This window comes from Pollachius pollachius (genome assembly GCF_949987615.1).
Source record: "Pollachius pollachius genome assembly, chromosome: 18".
NCBI classification, from domain to species: domain Eukaryota; kingdom Metazoa; phylum Chordata; class Actinopteri; order Gadiformes; family Gadidae; genus Pollachius; species Pollachius pollachius.
The window spans coordinates 6,629,461-6,646,592 of record NC_136951.1 but is presented as its reverse complement, the minus strand read 5'-3'; the positions used below and the strand labels follow the sequence as shown (position 1 = coordinate 6,646,592).

Here is a 17,132-nt window from a genome sequence, read left to right as displayed (position 1 = left end):
AGCTGTGTGTTATGGCCTCGTGTCTGGGAGGAGGCAGCTGCCTGCGCCAACACGTCGACATCGTCATTAGTATCATCACCGAAGTGCTTCTGCTCTCCAGGGAAATTACGTTGATCACGGGTTTGATCGAAGGGCCCCTGTTGAACCAGGTGTGAATTTGATTTTGACAAAAAAGCTTCCCCCTTGTTACATCACAAGTGGGAGTGTCAACCCAGATGTATTTTGGATCGATCCGCAACACCGATTGGTACAGTCCACCAGGGCGGCTCGATTATGGGAAAAATCATAATCACGATTATTTTGGTCAATATTGAAATCACGATTATTCAAATGATTATTTTTGAGTTTGAAAACATGTTGTATTTATTCACCATGTCTCTCCCCAAAAAAACTTTGTAACTGAGAACTTTGAAATTTCGCCTTAAAAAAATACACTAAATGGTCAAAAAGAAAATGTTCCAATCTAAAATGATAGACAGATATGTGTCCAGCTGTTCTGCCTTTTCTATAAATCATTAAAAAAATAGAAAAAGGAAGAATTGTTAAATCGAAAAACTTCATTATGATAATTTTCTGATCGTTTGATGCTAAAATCGAAATCGCGATCAAAATTCAATTAATCGCCCAGCCCTACAGTCCACTGGGTAAACTGATAGCAGGCTGATCGATGTCCTGTACATACGAGTGCACACTCACATGTGGTCGAATAGCCTGTTTAATCTGTACAACAGACTTTTCCCAGTGTACGGTCCACGGCCGAGTGTTTTGATAGCCTGAGGCCAACTTCTGCCACCAGGCAAAAGCACATGCTAGATGCAGGATTATTAGTGACAGGAACTCATTTTGAGGACAGAACCCACCGCTCTGTAAAGCAACTCTGTGTGAGCGTCTCTAACAGTGAGTTAGTGAAAGTGAAAGACGAGCGTGGAAATAAACCGCTTCTATTCAGCTGGAAAATGATTGAGCTGCAAGCCCTCACAGGGACAGAGTCTGCTCCTAGTCTTTTTTCAATCATCCATTTCCTCAAGGCCGGCACATACACCCCCAAATGACACCTTTTAAGACCCTGTCAGCCCTTTGTTATTGCGCAAAACCCACACACCACCTGCACGTCGAGCATGATAATAATACTAATGATGCTAACGCTAACCCGATGCTCCCTCCAGGCCTGGGGAGGGCCGCCGTGCCGTCCCAGCTCTCCGAGTTCGTTCCGCAGCCCTTGCTCGCCGGTATCCTGGGCGGCGTGCTCTTCATGGCGCTGGTCCTCTTCCTGCTGCTGGCCGCCACCTGCCTCATCGCCCGACGGAGGGATAGGCGGCGGCGAAAGCAGCAGAACAAAGACGGTAAGCCCCCCCCCCCCACCCCCCATTCCCCCCTCCACCCTCACAACCACAGTCCTTCACGGCAGCAGCAGCCGGCGACGAACGAACACCACCCCCGTCTGGGATGTCATCATTAACTCCCGCTATGTCTCGCCGTAGAGCAGGTTTGCTTCCGTTGCATTAATCATCGCTCGAGTTCAGAGTGAATATTACACACCCTTCCCCCCCCCCCCCCCCACCCGTCTCTGCCATCATCACCACGACCCAGACAATCCGTTGGAAGCATTATTGATGTCATTTACGTTCGCCCGCTAATTAGGGTCATTTGTCATCGCCCCGATAGAGGGAGTGTTAGCTTGTTGTCCGTGGCGCTCCTCGCTAATTGCTTCTTATTAGGGATGATACGTTTTTTACATTTCTTGGTCAACACAGGCTACCACCCGTTGTGAGTCATACGCCATCCCACCAACTCACTCACCCTATCCCCTCCCCTCCCTCCTCTCCAGATCTGGTGCGTTCCATCTATAAACCCTCCTCCATGTGAGTACCCACTTCCCCATTCCATTTCCTGCCTTCCACGGACGGTTGACGCCACCAACAACAAAGAATGGCCTTTGCCAAAAATTCCTTCCTTTGAATTCTGAATCTTTTCCCGTCGATCACACCTCGCTGCCGCCTCACAGTTACTGTTGTGCGGTGTTCTGTCCTCGCTCTAATGCGCCGCTGTGTCATCCTCTCCCTGCGTTGCTGTTCCTCCATCCCTCCTTACATAACTGCCTCTTTTAATATCTCCTCTCTCCCCCCCGCTCCTCTCCCTCCACCATCTGCCTCCATCAGGCGGACGGCAGGCGGCGGCAGTCCAGACAGTGTGCTGAAGAAAAGCCTCCTCCACTCACATAATCTCTACCCCACCACCTCCTCCTCCACCTCCTCTTCCTCTTCATCCTCCTCGTCCTCCTCTCAGTCCCACAGCGGTTACTTCAGTAAAGGCAGCCCGCCCGATAATCAGGCGCCGCACATGGAGCTGCTGCCTGGCTTCCTCCACGCCCACCGCCACCTCGACCTCCACCCCCAGCACCACCACTTGCACCAGCAGCTCCTCATCAACCCCCCCACCCCCCGCAGAACCAAATCCCTTAGCAGGGCCTCGTCCTCCGTCCTCTCCTCCCACCTGGAGCTGATCACCAGGGGCCCCGACGGACGCTTCGCGGGCCCCGGCGACGGCCAGTCGCTGTCCTCCGCCCTGGACGACGAGAAGACGGCCCCGGGGCGGGGGGGCCGGCGCTCGTCCCGCTCCTCCGCCTTCCAGCGCTCGGCGTCCCTGCCCTCCCGCCGGGGCGGCGAGGCCGGGCGGCGGGCCCCGTGCGTCCTCTCCGTGGAGCTCCCTCCGGCGCCGTGCCGCGCCCCGGGCCCCGACGGCAGGCGCGCGGGCTCCATGACGGAGCAGCACCTGCTGGCCCTTCCAGGGCACCGCCTGCGGGACGGCAAGGACGGGGGCTCCGACTGGAGGGGCTCCCTCCGCAGCTCGGCCCGCAGCTCGCTCACCGCGGCGAGCGGGGCGGACCCCGGCGTCCTCTACCCGGGGGCCGGGCCGCCGGGCGCGCCCTGCACCACGGCCAGCAGCCTGGTGCTGCAGATGGAGCATGAGAGGGAGCGGGGGAACCTGAGCCGCTGCCTGCAGCTGGCCCACGAGAGGGAGGCGCTGCAGTGGGAGCTACGCAAGTACACGCTGGAGAGGGGAAGCGGCGCCGAAGACGGCGGGGATGGCGTGGATGGGGGCGTCGAGGGCCGTGTCTTGCAGGAGAGGAACGTCGGCGGCTGTGGCGGCGGCGGCGGCGGCGGCGGCGTGCCCCCCCACCAACGGGGCACCAGGGCGAGCTGGGATCTCGCGTCGCCGCCCTACTCCAATTGGGGGGCTCCCGCTCCTCCTCCTCTCCCCCCCCGGCTCAGCCCCATGTCGGCCTCGGTCCCGGGGCTGTACCCCTTCCAAAGGAGCTCCCCTCGCGGGAGCTCCTTCCGGGGCTCCCACGCCCAATTCCCCCTCGTTTCACCTGCGAAGAATAAGGACGCGGCGGCGGACGGCCGGCCCACCAACAGACACACCCTCCCGCACCTGTGTGCAGAGCGCCAGTGGCCCCCTCCGGGCGAGATAGGACCGGAGCGTCACAACTCTCTCCGAGTCCCACGTAGCACGGGGCAACGCAACCACTCATCCACCGAGGAAAAGAGAAGGAGGAATCTCTCCACGCCCTCGCCCGTCCGTGACGACAAATACGCGGAACATCTCGACGCCGCCGCCGTCGCTGTCGGCAGCCTGCCACGATATTCCAAAGCCCGCCCGGCCGTTCCCAAGCCGCCCCCGACGCATGCCGATGACACGTGCGTGGAGATGAGCGTGGACGGGCCGGACCTGGAGGCGACGCCGGCTGAGAGGAGAAGCAGGGTTGAGCGCCCCAACGCTTCTTCGTCTCTGCGCCGGCCGCACAAGGGCGAGCGCGACAGAGGCTCCAGATGCATGACCCCCTTACCCGGGCACAGCTTTGAAACGACCCCCAGGGCCCCGGCCCCCGGCCCCCACGGCCGTCACCTGTGGAAGACCGCGAGCCTGGGGGTCTCGGACACGTACGACTACCACCAGCGCAGCCTCAGCTTGGACCACCGCAGACGCCAGCGGGCCAGGTTCCTGACCCCGGACGACTGGGTGGACTCGCTCAGCCAGGAGAACTGCTCCACGCCTCGGGCCCGCCGCCCGGAGCCCCTCCCTCCGCGGGGGCCCCGCGTTCCCCCAGCACCGCAGGCCCACAGACCCGACGCTCACGGCCCCCCGGGTCCCCACTGGCCGCCCTCCCAGCCGCCGGAGACCCCTTCTTGCGACCGCTCCTCCTCCTCCTCCTCCTCCTCCTCCTCTGTCTTCTCCGCCCAGACCCCCAGTGGGGAGCCCCCCTCGCTGAGGAGGGGCCCGCCGGCACGCAGCCCAGAACCCGCTCCGCCGTCCCAGCAGGACGACCCCAAGAGAGAGTGGAACATCCTGTCCATGGACGCGCTCCGATGGCCCGCCAACAGTGGGCCGTGGGAGCCGGGGCCCCGGGCGGAGGCCTTGAAGGAAACCTCCGGAGGCTCACGGCCCCTGGGCCAAGCCAGGGGCCCCACAGACCCCGTAGAGGACCCCGGCTTCCCCAGACCTCTGCACAGGGGACTCAGCTGGCCCTCGACGGACCGGGCGCCACCCCCTCTCTCCAACGGGGACGGAGCCCGACGAGACGACGGGAAGGACGACGGGCAGGTGGAGGGGGGCCCCGGCAGCGATGGGGGCCCCGGCAGCGAGGTGGACGAGGTGAGGGGCTATGTGGTGGTCCAGGGGTCGGCGACCCGAGGCAGCTTCAGCAGCTACGCCAGCAGCGGGAGGGGGAGCATGGAGACGGGGAACGGCCGGATGTCGGTGTGCCTGTCGCCGACCCTCTCCAAAGCCCCCGACGAGATAGAGGAGTACGCCGAGGACCTCGGGCCAGGCCTGGACGAGGCCCGGAGAAGGTACCGACACGATGCAAAACCTGTTCCACAGTGTGCTAGGGCCTTGGGATATAGCTTTTCATTTCGTCAATAATATACTGTCGATACAATTTTGCCACAGTGCCAACTTGACAAATATTGGAAAAAGATATATAGTTAAGCTATAGGCAGGTCTTTCATAATCATAGTTAGATGACAGAGCCGTCAGTTTAACTGTACCATACTAAAATGAAAATATTCAACGGCAGTTTCTAATGAATTCAACCCATTTGCTTTGCGTACGAGCAGTATGCATCATGGGGAGCAGTCACCTTATCCGCTCTCCGTCTTGGCTCGTACTCTGAGAGCTGTAAACATGTTTTGTTTACCTTCCAGTAGAAAAGCCTCGGTTGACGAGAGCTACGAGTGGGATGAAGACACATCGCAGCCCGAAACACGACAGTTTCAAGGTTCGTCTCCTCGCCTGGAAATCAAACCAACTTTGTGCCCTTTATTTGTTAACTTTGCAGAGAGCCATAGGGAAAATATAAACAAAACAACAACAACTCTGTTTAAGTGTTGACATCAGCCCTCCTGATTCACACATTGATATGTAAACACACACACACACACACACACAGTCTGAACGTACACACACAGAAACAATGTGAACTTACATGCCCAAACACAATATCAACTTACATACACGCACAGATATAAATATATTCTTTGTATATCTTTAGTATTAAGTTAATTATATGAAGTTTTCTGAACATCAGTAAGAAAATGAATCATCCATAAGAGAGAGAGAGCAGGTCTGTCGGCATATGATGTCATCACATCTGGTCTGGCGCATTCCGAGATTAAAACTTCCACTTCTCCTCCTCCTTTCCTTCTCCGTTCTCTTTCCCCCTCCCTCCTCCTCTTCCTCTTCCCCCTCCTCCTCTCCCTCCTCCCCCTCCTCCTCTCCCTCCTCCCCCTCCTCCCCCTTCCTCCTCCTCCTCCTCCTCCTCTCCCTCCTCCCCCTTCCTCCTCCTCTTCCCCCTCCTCCTCCCCCTCCTCCCCCTCCTCCTCTTCCTCCTCCCCCTCCTCCCCCTTCCTCCTCCTCCCCCTCCTCCTCCCCCTCCTCCTCTTCCTCCTCCCCCTCCTCCTCTCCCTCCTCCCCCTTCCTCCTCTTCCCCCTCCTCCTCTCCCTCCTCCCCCTTCCTCCTCCTCTTCCTCCTCCTCCTCTCCCTCCTCCCCCTCCTCCTCTTCCTCCTCCCCCTCCTCCTCCCCCTCCTCCCCCTCCTCCTCTTCCTCCTCCCCCTCCTCCCCCTTCCTCCTCCTCTTCCTCCTCCTCCTCTCCCACCTCCTCCTCAGACCCGGGTGTGTCCGAGGAGGTGCTGAAGGGCGTGTCCCAGCCCCGCTGTAGCCTTGTGAGCGTGCAGGCGTGCTCCCTGGCAGACTGCAGTCAGGCTGCCTTGCTCCGGGGCTGCCGCACCGACCGGCGCTCCCCTCAGGTAGAGATGGAGACGGTGCTGTTCTGACTGCGAGCGCAGCTCCAACTCTCCGTCCCTCGGACTCCACGACTGTATGAGTACACCACCCCTTCACCCACCGGCTTACACCCAAGGGGACGTTAGATGAGGATGATGTTGATGTAAGGTGAATGTAGCATCAACGTTCCCCTAATATACTATTAGGTGAGATGATGACTTTGATTTGGATGTTTGTAACCACCGTGGACCAAAATACTGTATGTGTTACTTTGTATTGAGTGTAGATGCTATAAATCATTGAGGAGTCTTGGATTTAGGAGGAATGATTGTTATATTGTGTTGGGCTGATTTTGTTTTGCTGATTTTGCCTTCCTTAACTACGGTGGACCATCTATATATATATATGTATATATATATATGTATATATATATTTATTTATATGTATATATACATTTATACATATATATATAAGACATTCAAACACTAATATGGTAATATTTCAGAGGCTTGCTATTAATTCATAAGTTAATGTTTTTCTTTGTTGGAGATTCTTATAAATGTAACAGCAGGACTGTTTCATTAATGGACAAAACGTCCAATAATGGGCCCTCGATCCATTAGTGATGAAAAACAACGATATTCCCAGAGTCTGGTTCTTTAGGCATCGCAGACACGGCTCCATTTTTAATGGAGTTCTGTCTTATAAAACATTTTGTGTTTCTAAATACTGATGTATGGAAAACAAGAGAACAAAGAGGAAAGCAGCTAAAATGTTGTCTTTGCTTAACACTGGCGAAAGAGCTTTTTTACAGTGGGAGGCAAGTGTATGGAAAAATAAAAGTTTAAAACGTTTTTTTGGAGGTAGAAACATAAAGCAAACATTCTCTGCGATAGTTGTCAAAGACTTCCTTTGTGGATATGGTGCGTACCGTGCTGGTTGCTGTATACTTCTGTGGTGATGTGCAATCATGAGACTCAATGACAGGAAAACGTCCTATCCTGAGGAACAAGCTACTGTCTTCTGTCAGCCGGAAAATGAAGCGTGATTATCATCCATATTACCATAAAAACATTATTGTTGTTGTCAGCTGAGAATTAATTGATTGAAAAAGTCCATTTGCATAGCCAGCGGTTCAGAACAGAGATGATATGTCATTTTGAGCATTATGTGTATAAATCCTTGAGTTTTTTTAATAAACAGAATCGCTACATAGAATGACCGACATGACATATATAATGACAAATATTAGATGTGATAAATATGTTGAGGAAGTGAGTGCATTTCCAGCTTGGAGCTATGGCACGTGCAATCATATAACTTAGACACAAGATTTTAGAGGAGACAATAGATTGAGTCCAGGTGAGAAAGGCTGTTATTTTTTTTACAAGTTTTCCTATTCCTATAATTTCAAACGTATTCACAGTTGATTGCAAGTAGTGATAGCGTGATTATCTTTTGTCCTTGACAAATCCCTTAATCAATACAGAGCACTGGTTTCCATGGCAACATGATAGGACGAAATTTGACTTTGGAAACTAATGTCTGTAAATCTAAGAAGTGAAAATAGATATATAATACATTGAGGTTTGAAGACCTAGATATATGACACTATATAAAACAATATCTGTACTTTTTTATAAAATAAATAATATTTATGAAATATATATAAAACATCTAGAGATTGTATTTTGCTTGCTTACCATACAGGACTGTGATGAATGTTAAAAATAAATGTTGGGAACATGGAAACAAAGCTCTTAACCTCTTTTTGTCTTAGGACAATAGGGCTCTATTACTTTTCAGCTTTACAAAATATAGTACATATGAGATCCGGCATTCATATTCTTGTTCAGGTGGAAGTGAGCACCACATCATCATCAACATGGAAGTGAGTGCTATAAATTTCCCCCCCGGAATAAGATGTAGTTTACTAATCCTAGAATTGAAATTATGTTTACTTTTTCCAAATATAATTTGATGTCTTCTTGTGTAAACAGTTAAAATAAATATCCAGGATCCAAGCCAGGATCAAAATGGACGCCATCAAAATTGAGTCCCTCTCTGGTAATTTTCCATGATATTTGGAGGAAAGTGTATTCATATCTTTGGTTACAAACCATCTGGGAGACTGACAAATTTTTCAACAGCTTTCAAAATCCTAGCAAGTAACTGTCCCCAGTTAGTTATATATGATATATATATATTGAACAATAGTCTAATTTCACATATACGTTTGGTAAACGGTGAAAAGAAGGACACTTATTACATATCATTTTCTGTTTTTATATCATGTTTATTGTAATTTTTTTATTTATATGGCTGTTTTTCTAAATTGTTGCTTCCCTTTTTCCTGTAAATTAAATATTTCCCGTCTAAATGTTCTTGCAAGCGCAAGTCCCAATTTGTATCTGTTTATTGACAGTTTACCAAAAATAAATTTAAAGTTGTAACCGAAAACTATATGTTGTATGTTTCATCTGTGAGGCTGTTTCCTCCCTTTTTTTCCCAGGTGTCTACACTTATTTATTTACTGTCAAAACATATTTTCTTAATGTAAAACATCAAAATAACATATTTTTTCCACTTACATCTTCATATCACAACTAAATGTAATCAATATTTAATGTTCTTTCTCATAAACACTAACATATGTATTACCAGGTGTCACAGCAATGCCAATTTTGTAAACGTGGCCTATTCAATTAAATAATATTAAAGCTAGGTAGACAATTTATTTTAGAAGCATTTTTCATCATTTTATTGGAAATTCTCTTCAGCATAAATGTTGTGCTCTGACAACAAAGGATAAAATAAGTTATCTTTTAGTGTCGCTGGCCTTTAATCATCATTTCATTCACCCGAATGACATGATGGCTGTCTGTCTACCTACCTTCCTTACCCACGCACTCTGCTTGTCTACTCATTGCGCATGACTGGAGTCTTCCACAAGGCTATTCTAGGCTAGTCATTTTGTGGGGGAGTGACTGATATCTCCAAATTGCCTTTCTTCTAATTAAATCATTTGGGTTAAAAATAATAATGTCAGTTATCAAGTATTTTCATTAAATCTCAAGCAAATTTTTTTATTTTTTATTGTGCAATACACAGTAATAGGAGGGGAAATATTGGTTATTTCTGCTTTATTTATATGGTTTTATATATAAGCATGTTGTCAGTTGATATCAAAAAGCACTTAAACGGTGGGTTTGAACGACCCCTCGTGCATTTTATCACATACCGTTTCAATCGCGACTATTGAATTTACTGTGTCAGCTTGGCAGTGACTTTGAATCAAACAATTCCTTTGCCACCTGTCAGGGGACTGATGTCCACAGATTAGAAATAATTTGTACGGGGTAGTCACCATGATCACAGCTCCATTCAGGCTCATTTAGCAGGTCACTATGGTCACCATGTAACCCTGAAATATCTAACAACATATTGATTGGAACAAGTACAGTACATAGTACATTATGAATAGTGCAAAAAGTCGTAATCGTAAGGTTAATACCATTGTGACATTTATAATCATAAACACAATGTAAAATAAATCGTACATTTTCCCAATGTTGGTGTAATGCTCATGCTGAGCACTTCGTGTGTCTGCCAGTCGAGATCAAACCAACATCCAGTCCCAGGCATGTCTGTCTGACCTGCTCACTGAACAAAAGAAGAGCTGATAGGACCAATTATAGAATGGGACTGACCATGAATTAATGATAAGATAAGAATTATATATATAGAGAGATAAAGTGTTGACATAAGTGTTGATATAACTACTATAGCTCCAATAACAACTATTTCTCAGATCAAAATTAACCTCCCGGATTTTTTATGATTGTGTGAATGTGACCTGAATCAATGACACGTAAATAAAGCATTCATCGCGGGAAGTGCTTTTCTGAATAACTTAGAAATGCACAGAAAAACGAAAATGAATTCAAATTCTTCACTGAAGGCGAGGGATAGAAAAGAAAAGAGAAATGTCAAACGATCTGTAAAAAACATTTTTGGCATTTTTTAGATCTGTATGAGCACGGATGATTAGACCACTCATATCTGATGGCTTCTCTACATCCATTCCGCTCTATTCGGCTGCCTTTCAAACAGGAACCTGTGCAGAAGAGGGCAAAGCTCTGCCTGCTTAACTAGCTAGGACCATAGATCTTCAGGGGAATGGCTGGGAAGGTATTTAATGTACCCTGTAACTTGTTCTGGCTGCCAACCAAGGACCATCGCACTCTGGCTGGCATCGTAGGCGTTGATGTCTGCTTTGGCTCCAAAAACCCTCTCATGCCGTCTCATGAGATGGTTTTCAGCTAGTCTTGCCAAATTGGTTTATCTTAGTTAAAAAAAAAGGTTAACAACTGAAAGGTGTGGAACGTTATTTAAATGTATGCATTAAGAATGTGTGTTATGTGTTCCGACGCATACATTTCAAGTACAAACATGACATCTCTTAGTAACGATTAAATAGTTACAATTTTAAACCTTTAAACTAAGCATATAAGTTGCAAGGGCTTCTAGTGGGACGGACTTGGCAGAAATATAATATAATATTCCTAAGTGTGTTTTAATCAGTGTGTAATCTCATGATGGTAAGAATCCTCTTTCATTGCCTGAGAATGATGTATCTACATAGCGAGCTGGTTCAAGGAACCTCATTACTTGACACAAGACTAGAAAATGACGTCAATTTGGAAGTATGTACAACTGGCACCTTCAAGCCATTTGAGGCCACTCTAGCCTCTCCCAAGTTGGTGGAGAGGGAGAGGTGGGGGTGGGGGTATTCAGTTGGTTGCAAACTGCAACCTCAGCGCTAGATGCCACTAAATCCTACACACTGCAGCTTTAATGTAAGTGTATTTTCTGGCCTTGGAATTCATCAGCATGATTTAAGGTTGAACCTTTATGATGTATTTTAGTGGGGCGTTGGATGATTTCGGAGAACAGCAATCCAATCCAATCGGTTTTATGAAAAGGCAATGCCAGACCTACTGTATTGTGTTTGTGTAAAAATATAATTAAACGGTTCTATAATAACATATTAATAACCAGTTCTGCTGGTCATTACATCAGATCAGGTCTCTCTCTCTCACCTGTTCCTTTGTTCCTTTCTCTCTCTCCCGTACCCCTCTTTCCCTTTATCTGGCCCCACCCTCTCTCTCTCTCTCCTCTCACTCACTCTCTCCCACACACTCTTGTTCCTTTCTCTCTTACTCTAATCACTTTCTGGTTCCTTTATCTCTTTTCCCTGTCTCCCTTTCTCTGCCCCCTCTCCCAATCTCACCTGTCTGTCCATCCCTCAGTATAGTTCATCTCTCATTCTTTCTTCCTCCCCCTCCCTTTCTCACTCACTTCCCTTCCCTCTCTCTTTCTGTACCTGGCCTCTGCCTCTCTCTCTCTCTGATGATTGAGACTCACACACAGAGAAAGGGATGGAGAAAGAGGAAGACTCTCTCTCTCTCTCTCTCTCTCTCCCTCTCTCTTTATGTGAGTCTCAATCACTCCATCCTGCTTTGTCTCTCACCAAACAGCTTCATGGACCACGTGGCTCCCGTCTCGTAACTGTGTCTCCTCGTTACGTAGGTCACTTCCTGCGGCAGCCCCTGGTAATTCTTCTTAGCGAAAACGGCCTCACATCTGTTTCAGAATGAATGCGCTGTTCTCCCCAACCCCTCCTCCCCACCACCATCTTGTGTATTTATTTACTACTCAATCTTTTTCTGTTCCACTTCAATCATTTTTCCTTCCCTCTCCCCGAGCGTGGTTCTTTTTGTGCACAGTACACTCACTGAATGAGGTACGATGAGAGGAAAGTGGATTTGGCTAATAAAGTGTCGCCGCCCGCGCAGTCTGGTGTGTTTGCATTTCATGTCATCAGCCATGATTAGCCGATGCTAGTTCCTGTATCTTAACAGCTCCTGCAAATTCCCTTCCCAAGTATCAGCTCCTTCATTGATGAAAAATACTGCTTTCCTCACTCACTTCATGGAATAGATCTTGAAGATGTTTTCTTAATTTATTTTACTTTGACATTGATGCAAAGAAGTCTGTTGAATTAATGAAAGGGCCAAGTTGGCACCAAGGAGGACCACATTTCCTAATCATTTTGGCTGTCACACTTTATGCTCAGACAAATAATTCAAGAATAACAACTTCAACTGCTTTCCTCTGTGGATTCCTGCCGTCTAATTGCCTTTGACGCCAGGATGTGATGTTACTTTTTCTATAGAGGCTGGTAAAACTAATGGGCTGGGAAGCAGAATAACAATGTCTAGGATTTAACTTATGGATACAGGTATGAATATAATGGAAGACTTTATAGATCTAGAGGCGTTTGTGAGGCAAACCCATTCAGGTCAAGTTGGGTTAACGGTTTGAACTGATGTCTCAAATGTAATCCTGAAATGTAATCTATAAAAGTAATAATAAAAATAATTCAAAGAATATAATCCTTAAAAGCAATCCATACAATTACCATAATTCATAATTCATAAATCCATAAATGGAGTAAGGCAGTAGATGTCAGCTAAGAACTGCCTCACTTTTCCTCTTCTGCAATCACACCCACGCCTTTTACTGCTCTCCTGGTTTCAAATCACTTCTGAGGCCCCTGTGATGTAACTTTAGGTAAGAGTACCTGCTCCACTCATATAAGGGCCTTTTAAAATGACAAAAGATACCAGCACCTTTCAGTTGCAGAGCGAGGTAACAGAAGTAGGAGACTTCTGAATGCTGTGGCATTCACCCTGAGAAGGTTGTAGTTTAAACTACAGCGACTGTCATCTGCTACTTACAAAAGCATTTTGTCAAAAAATTAAAAATGAAATCTAAAAATTTGTTCCCCTGAAATGTAGACCAATAATGTTATCCTTTATGCTTATATTAAACATGAATGAACCATATGGACTAAATTACTATGGCAACAGGGCCTTTGTAAAGCAAAATCATGATGGCCACGGTGGTGAAATCATTAGCTTTTATAATATTGAGGGTTGAAGACAAAATTCAGAATATATGATCAAAAATGCAGGAAACTGGGTCTTGATGGCGAAATGGTTAACTGTGATACCTTGCGGTGGGAGGATTGTTGCATTAGGTATGAGGATACTTTTTCTTGTTTTCACATTCCTTGACAACCGTTCATGCAAACAAACCATGTAAAAAGTTCCCGATGGTGTTCCTGGTGGTGTAATAGTTTGCTGAGGCCACGCAATATCAAGTGAAGTTGTTGGTTTGAGTTTCGCTGGGTCAATTCCTTGTTCTCACACATCTCGCAAACCAATTTGATTTTAGATAACCAAATGGAACTTCTCCCCTAATGTGCTGCTGCTGTAATGCTGAACATTGATGCCTCACAGTAGGGAATTGAACGGGGTTGGATCTCAGTGCAATGCTGCACTTGCTTTAACGACACAAAAATTATAAACCAATTCCAGGAGGGTAAAATGGCTAAAGTGTTTGGTCAATGGTTAAATACCCACACAATCATGCTTTTTGGGATTACTTTGGGTATTATCTTATAACTTTTTTCTATGTATATATGAATACATCTATGGATGTATATGTATGTATGTATGTATGTATGTATGTATGTATGTATGTATGTATGTATGTATGTATGTATGTATGTATGTATGTATGTATGTATGCATGCATGCATGTATGCATGTATATGTTTATAAGTATGTATGTGTGTATGTTTCATCTATAATGCAATGTATGCATGCACACATTTTGTATTTATCATACTGTCTATATTACTCTTTCACCCTTATGTATATATGTAGTTTATATATTTCTCTCTATGTAATGCATTCATTTATGTAGTATGTGTATATATGACTCATTATACTGTCTGTAATTGAATGTATGCATTGTCTGCCTGTATGAATGTATGCATGTTTGTATGCATGTATGAATGGATGTATTACTTTTATGGTAGTTATGCATTTATGTAATGTATGCTTGCATGTTTGAACCTACGTACATAGGTACAGACGGAAATATGCCAAGCATACAACAGGCGTGTATGTATGTTAAGTATATATCAAAGTGGAATGCAGTGTTACAGTATCTAAAGGTTACAGAGCGATAGAAAGCAGAAAGCAGCGGTAAAAAAGCAAGATAAAATGAAGCGTAAAGTCAATACGCTTGACTTCACCTTCTTTTATTATTGCGCATACAGGGAATATTGATATTGCCCAGTTTAGTGTACATTGATATTTCACACATTTTTCACATTTCACATGAGACGTAGTGAATGAATGTCGGTGTGTGTGGCCCACTGGCAGCAGCGCTGGTTGTAGAGGCTGACAGCAGCAGGAGGGAAGGTGTTGCGGTGTCTCTCCCTCACACCCCGCGGGTTGAGCAGCCTGTCCCTGAAGGAGCTGCCCGGTGCTGACAGAGGGTCGGGTTGGGGCGTGCTCTCCATCAGGGAGGACAGCTTCTTCATCATTTTCCTTCCCCCCCCCCCCACCACCTCCACTTGGTGGAGGGGGCGTCCCACCACAGGGCTGGCCAGAGCTGGCCCCGGTCTGTTGAGTCTGTTCCTGCCAGCGGCCGAGTTGCTGCTGCCTCCTTGCATACCACGCCATCGAAGATGGTGGATGCCAGTCAAACAGACGGGACTGTTCCCTACTGGGCCGCGACGCTGCAGACAACCATTTTGGACTCACGGCGCCAGGTCCTCAAATACCGTGGTCGGTTGGTGAGGTAGACCTGGACTCTGATGGTCTACCCCCGTGTGCCCCGACTTGCCCCTCAGAAGCGTGGGCTGTATGGTTCTGTAAGCAGTGGAAAACTCAAAGAACCTGGTTCTCACAGTCCTTCCGGCCATTCCCAGGTGAGAGTGGGGGATCTGATGCAGGAGGTCGATGAGAGCGTCATCTAACCCAAAGCCGAGTTGATAGGCGAGCTTTGATGGGCTCCTCAGGGGCCACAGAGGGACATGGACCAGACCAACAGATTTGATCCACAGCTGAGGCCCTATCCCCAGCTTCAGGCACAGGTAGAAAACGTGCTGGACTGAAGCCCTCCAGACCAGCGGCTCTGTTCCCCCTGACTCTTTCCTCACCTGGTTTCTTGTTGTTTTCAGATTGTAGGCAAGGGGGTCTGTTTATGCTGGTAGGTTATGGGTTTGAGACAGGAAATGCAGTAGATGTGCAGGGTTGAGGTAAGGGCTGTGGAGGTGAGGGTCGGGGCAGTAAACAGGGGGTGCAGACGACAATGGGGGATTCATCAGGAAGGACTCCTGAAACAGCTACAGATGACTGATCCACTCTTTTGAAGTAAAAGTTTCTTTAACAGAAAACCGGACATTCTCCGACTTTCGGTCCCCTATAGGCGGGGAGTTGGGTTTCCGGTAACCAGAGACGGTTTTAACGCCCCTCCAGACTCCACTGGCGTTGTTCTGCTTCAGCTGATCCGCCCTGCTCCTCCCGTCGCGGTTTCTCCCCTCCCTGATCGTCCCCCTAAGCTCCTTCTGAACATTCTTCAGCTCCCCCTTATTTCCTGACCCAAAAGGCGCCCCTTTTCCAACCTTGAGGAGAGCCTTTCTGCCCCGAAGTAATCCGTCGTTTGTTGTTTGTGACACACAGTTCTGGCGGGTTCAATATCCTCCACCAAGAAGTTTATATAATCCGTTCTACAGTGTGTGAGATGGCCAATGTGCCCCCCATGTTCATCACGAAGTACTACTCACACAGATGTCTTCCGAACCGTCCTTCAGAGCCTCATCAGCCTTGTCAGACCACCTTTCACTTTGCGAGGGGCTATTGCCTGTTTGCGTAGGAGAGCTTAGTGCGCAGGCAGGAAGGGCAGGAGATAGCTGGAACTTCGTCCCAGGGGAGGGAGGGGTGATGAGTTATAGGCCTCCTTGGTGTTGGCATTCAATAAATCCAGTATTTTATTGTCTCAGGTATAGCAGATAACATATTGAGTTAATGTGGGAAGAGTTTTGGAGGTTGGAGATCCAAGATTAAAGTCTCCAGAAATAAAAGTATTTTTGTGTGTTTGCATGTATTTGTGCATGCGTGTATGCATGTATACATACATGTATGTATGTATGTATGTATGTATGTATGTATGTATGTACTGTATGTATGTATGTATGTATGTATGTATGTATGTATGTATGTATGTATGTATGTATGTATGTATGTATGTATGTATGTATGTATGTGTGTATGTGGGCATGTTCGTATGTGTGTGTGTGTTTGTTTGTATGCATGTATGTATGTATGTATGTATGTATGTATGTATGTATGTATGTATGTATGTATGTATGCATGTATGTATGTATGTATGTATGTATACATACATAAAGAAAACCTCATACACACCAATCTGTCACCGGGGCGTTCATCCATAATGATTGCGGAAACCAATGGTTCAGTCTGACCTTTGTTTAACTGTCATTAGTCTGGAGTTACCATTATGAATTCCAAATACCAACCAAGCATTAGCAGAGCCGTGTCTGATTGAACATTTGAACTTTAGTTTTTTGTTTGCTTGTTATTGTTGTGCTTTCACGGTAGAACAAACAACCTGTAATCAACAGGCTGGTCTACTTTATGGTATGTCTTTTAGTGGTGTGCAGACATTCCTTTGTATCAATTGTATGCTTGTATTCCTTTTGATGGCAGTTCTCAAAGCTTAATAATTAATGAATTAATCTTTCATTAATTCAGATCATTACAATTCTGTGCAATGACTCTTGATCGATAAAGGACTGCTATTCGATTTCGCTAAAACAGATTGTGTTCCCTGTGTTTCAAAGCTGAATGAAACGTATGCTTATAACCAAATACAAATGATTTATGATGAGGGTACTTAATT

General features: G+C 46.9%; 1 protein-coding gene across 2 annotated transcripts in view; it reads left to right on the top strand.

Moving 5' to 3' along the window:
- The window catches only part of LOC307089700 (uncharacterized protein), a 47,305-nt gene extending 38,651 nt beyond the window's left edge, over positions 1-8,654 (top strand). The window contains exons 17-21 of one of the 2 annotated variants that reach the window (XM_079756108.1): positions 1,167-1,343; positions 1,829-1,862; positions 2,160-4,853; positions 5,211-5,281; positions 6,171-8,654. In XM_079756108.1, coding sequence (XP_079612234.1) covers positions 1,167-1,343; positions 1,829-1,862; positions 2,160-4,853; positions 5,211-5,281; positions 6,171-6,337 — 3,143 coding nt within the window. In that variant the 3' untranslated portion in view covers positions 6,338-8,654. Of the gene's footprint in view, positions 1-1,166; positions 1,344-1,828; positions 1,863-2,159; positions 4,854-5,207; positions 5,282-6,170 lie in introns of both variants that reach the window. The other variant, XM_079756107.1, reaches the window with a different exon arrangement.
- The last annotated feature ends 8,478 nt before the right edge of the window (positions 8,655-17,132 follow it).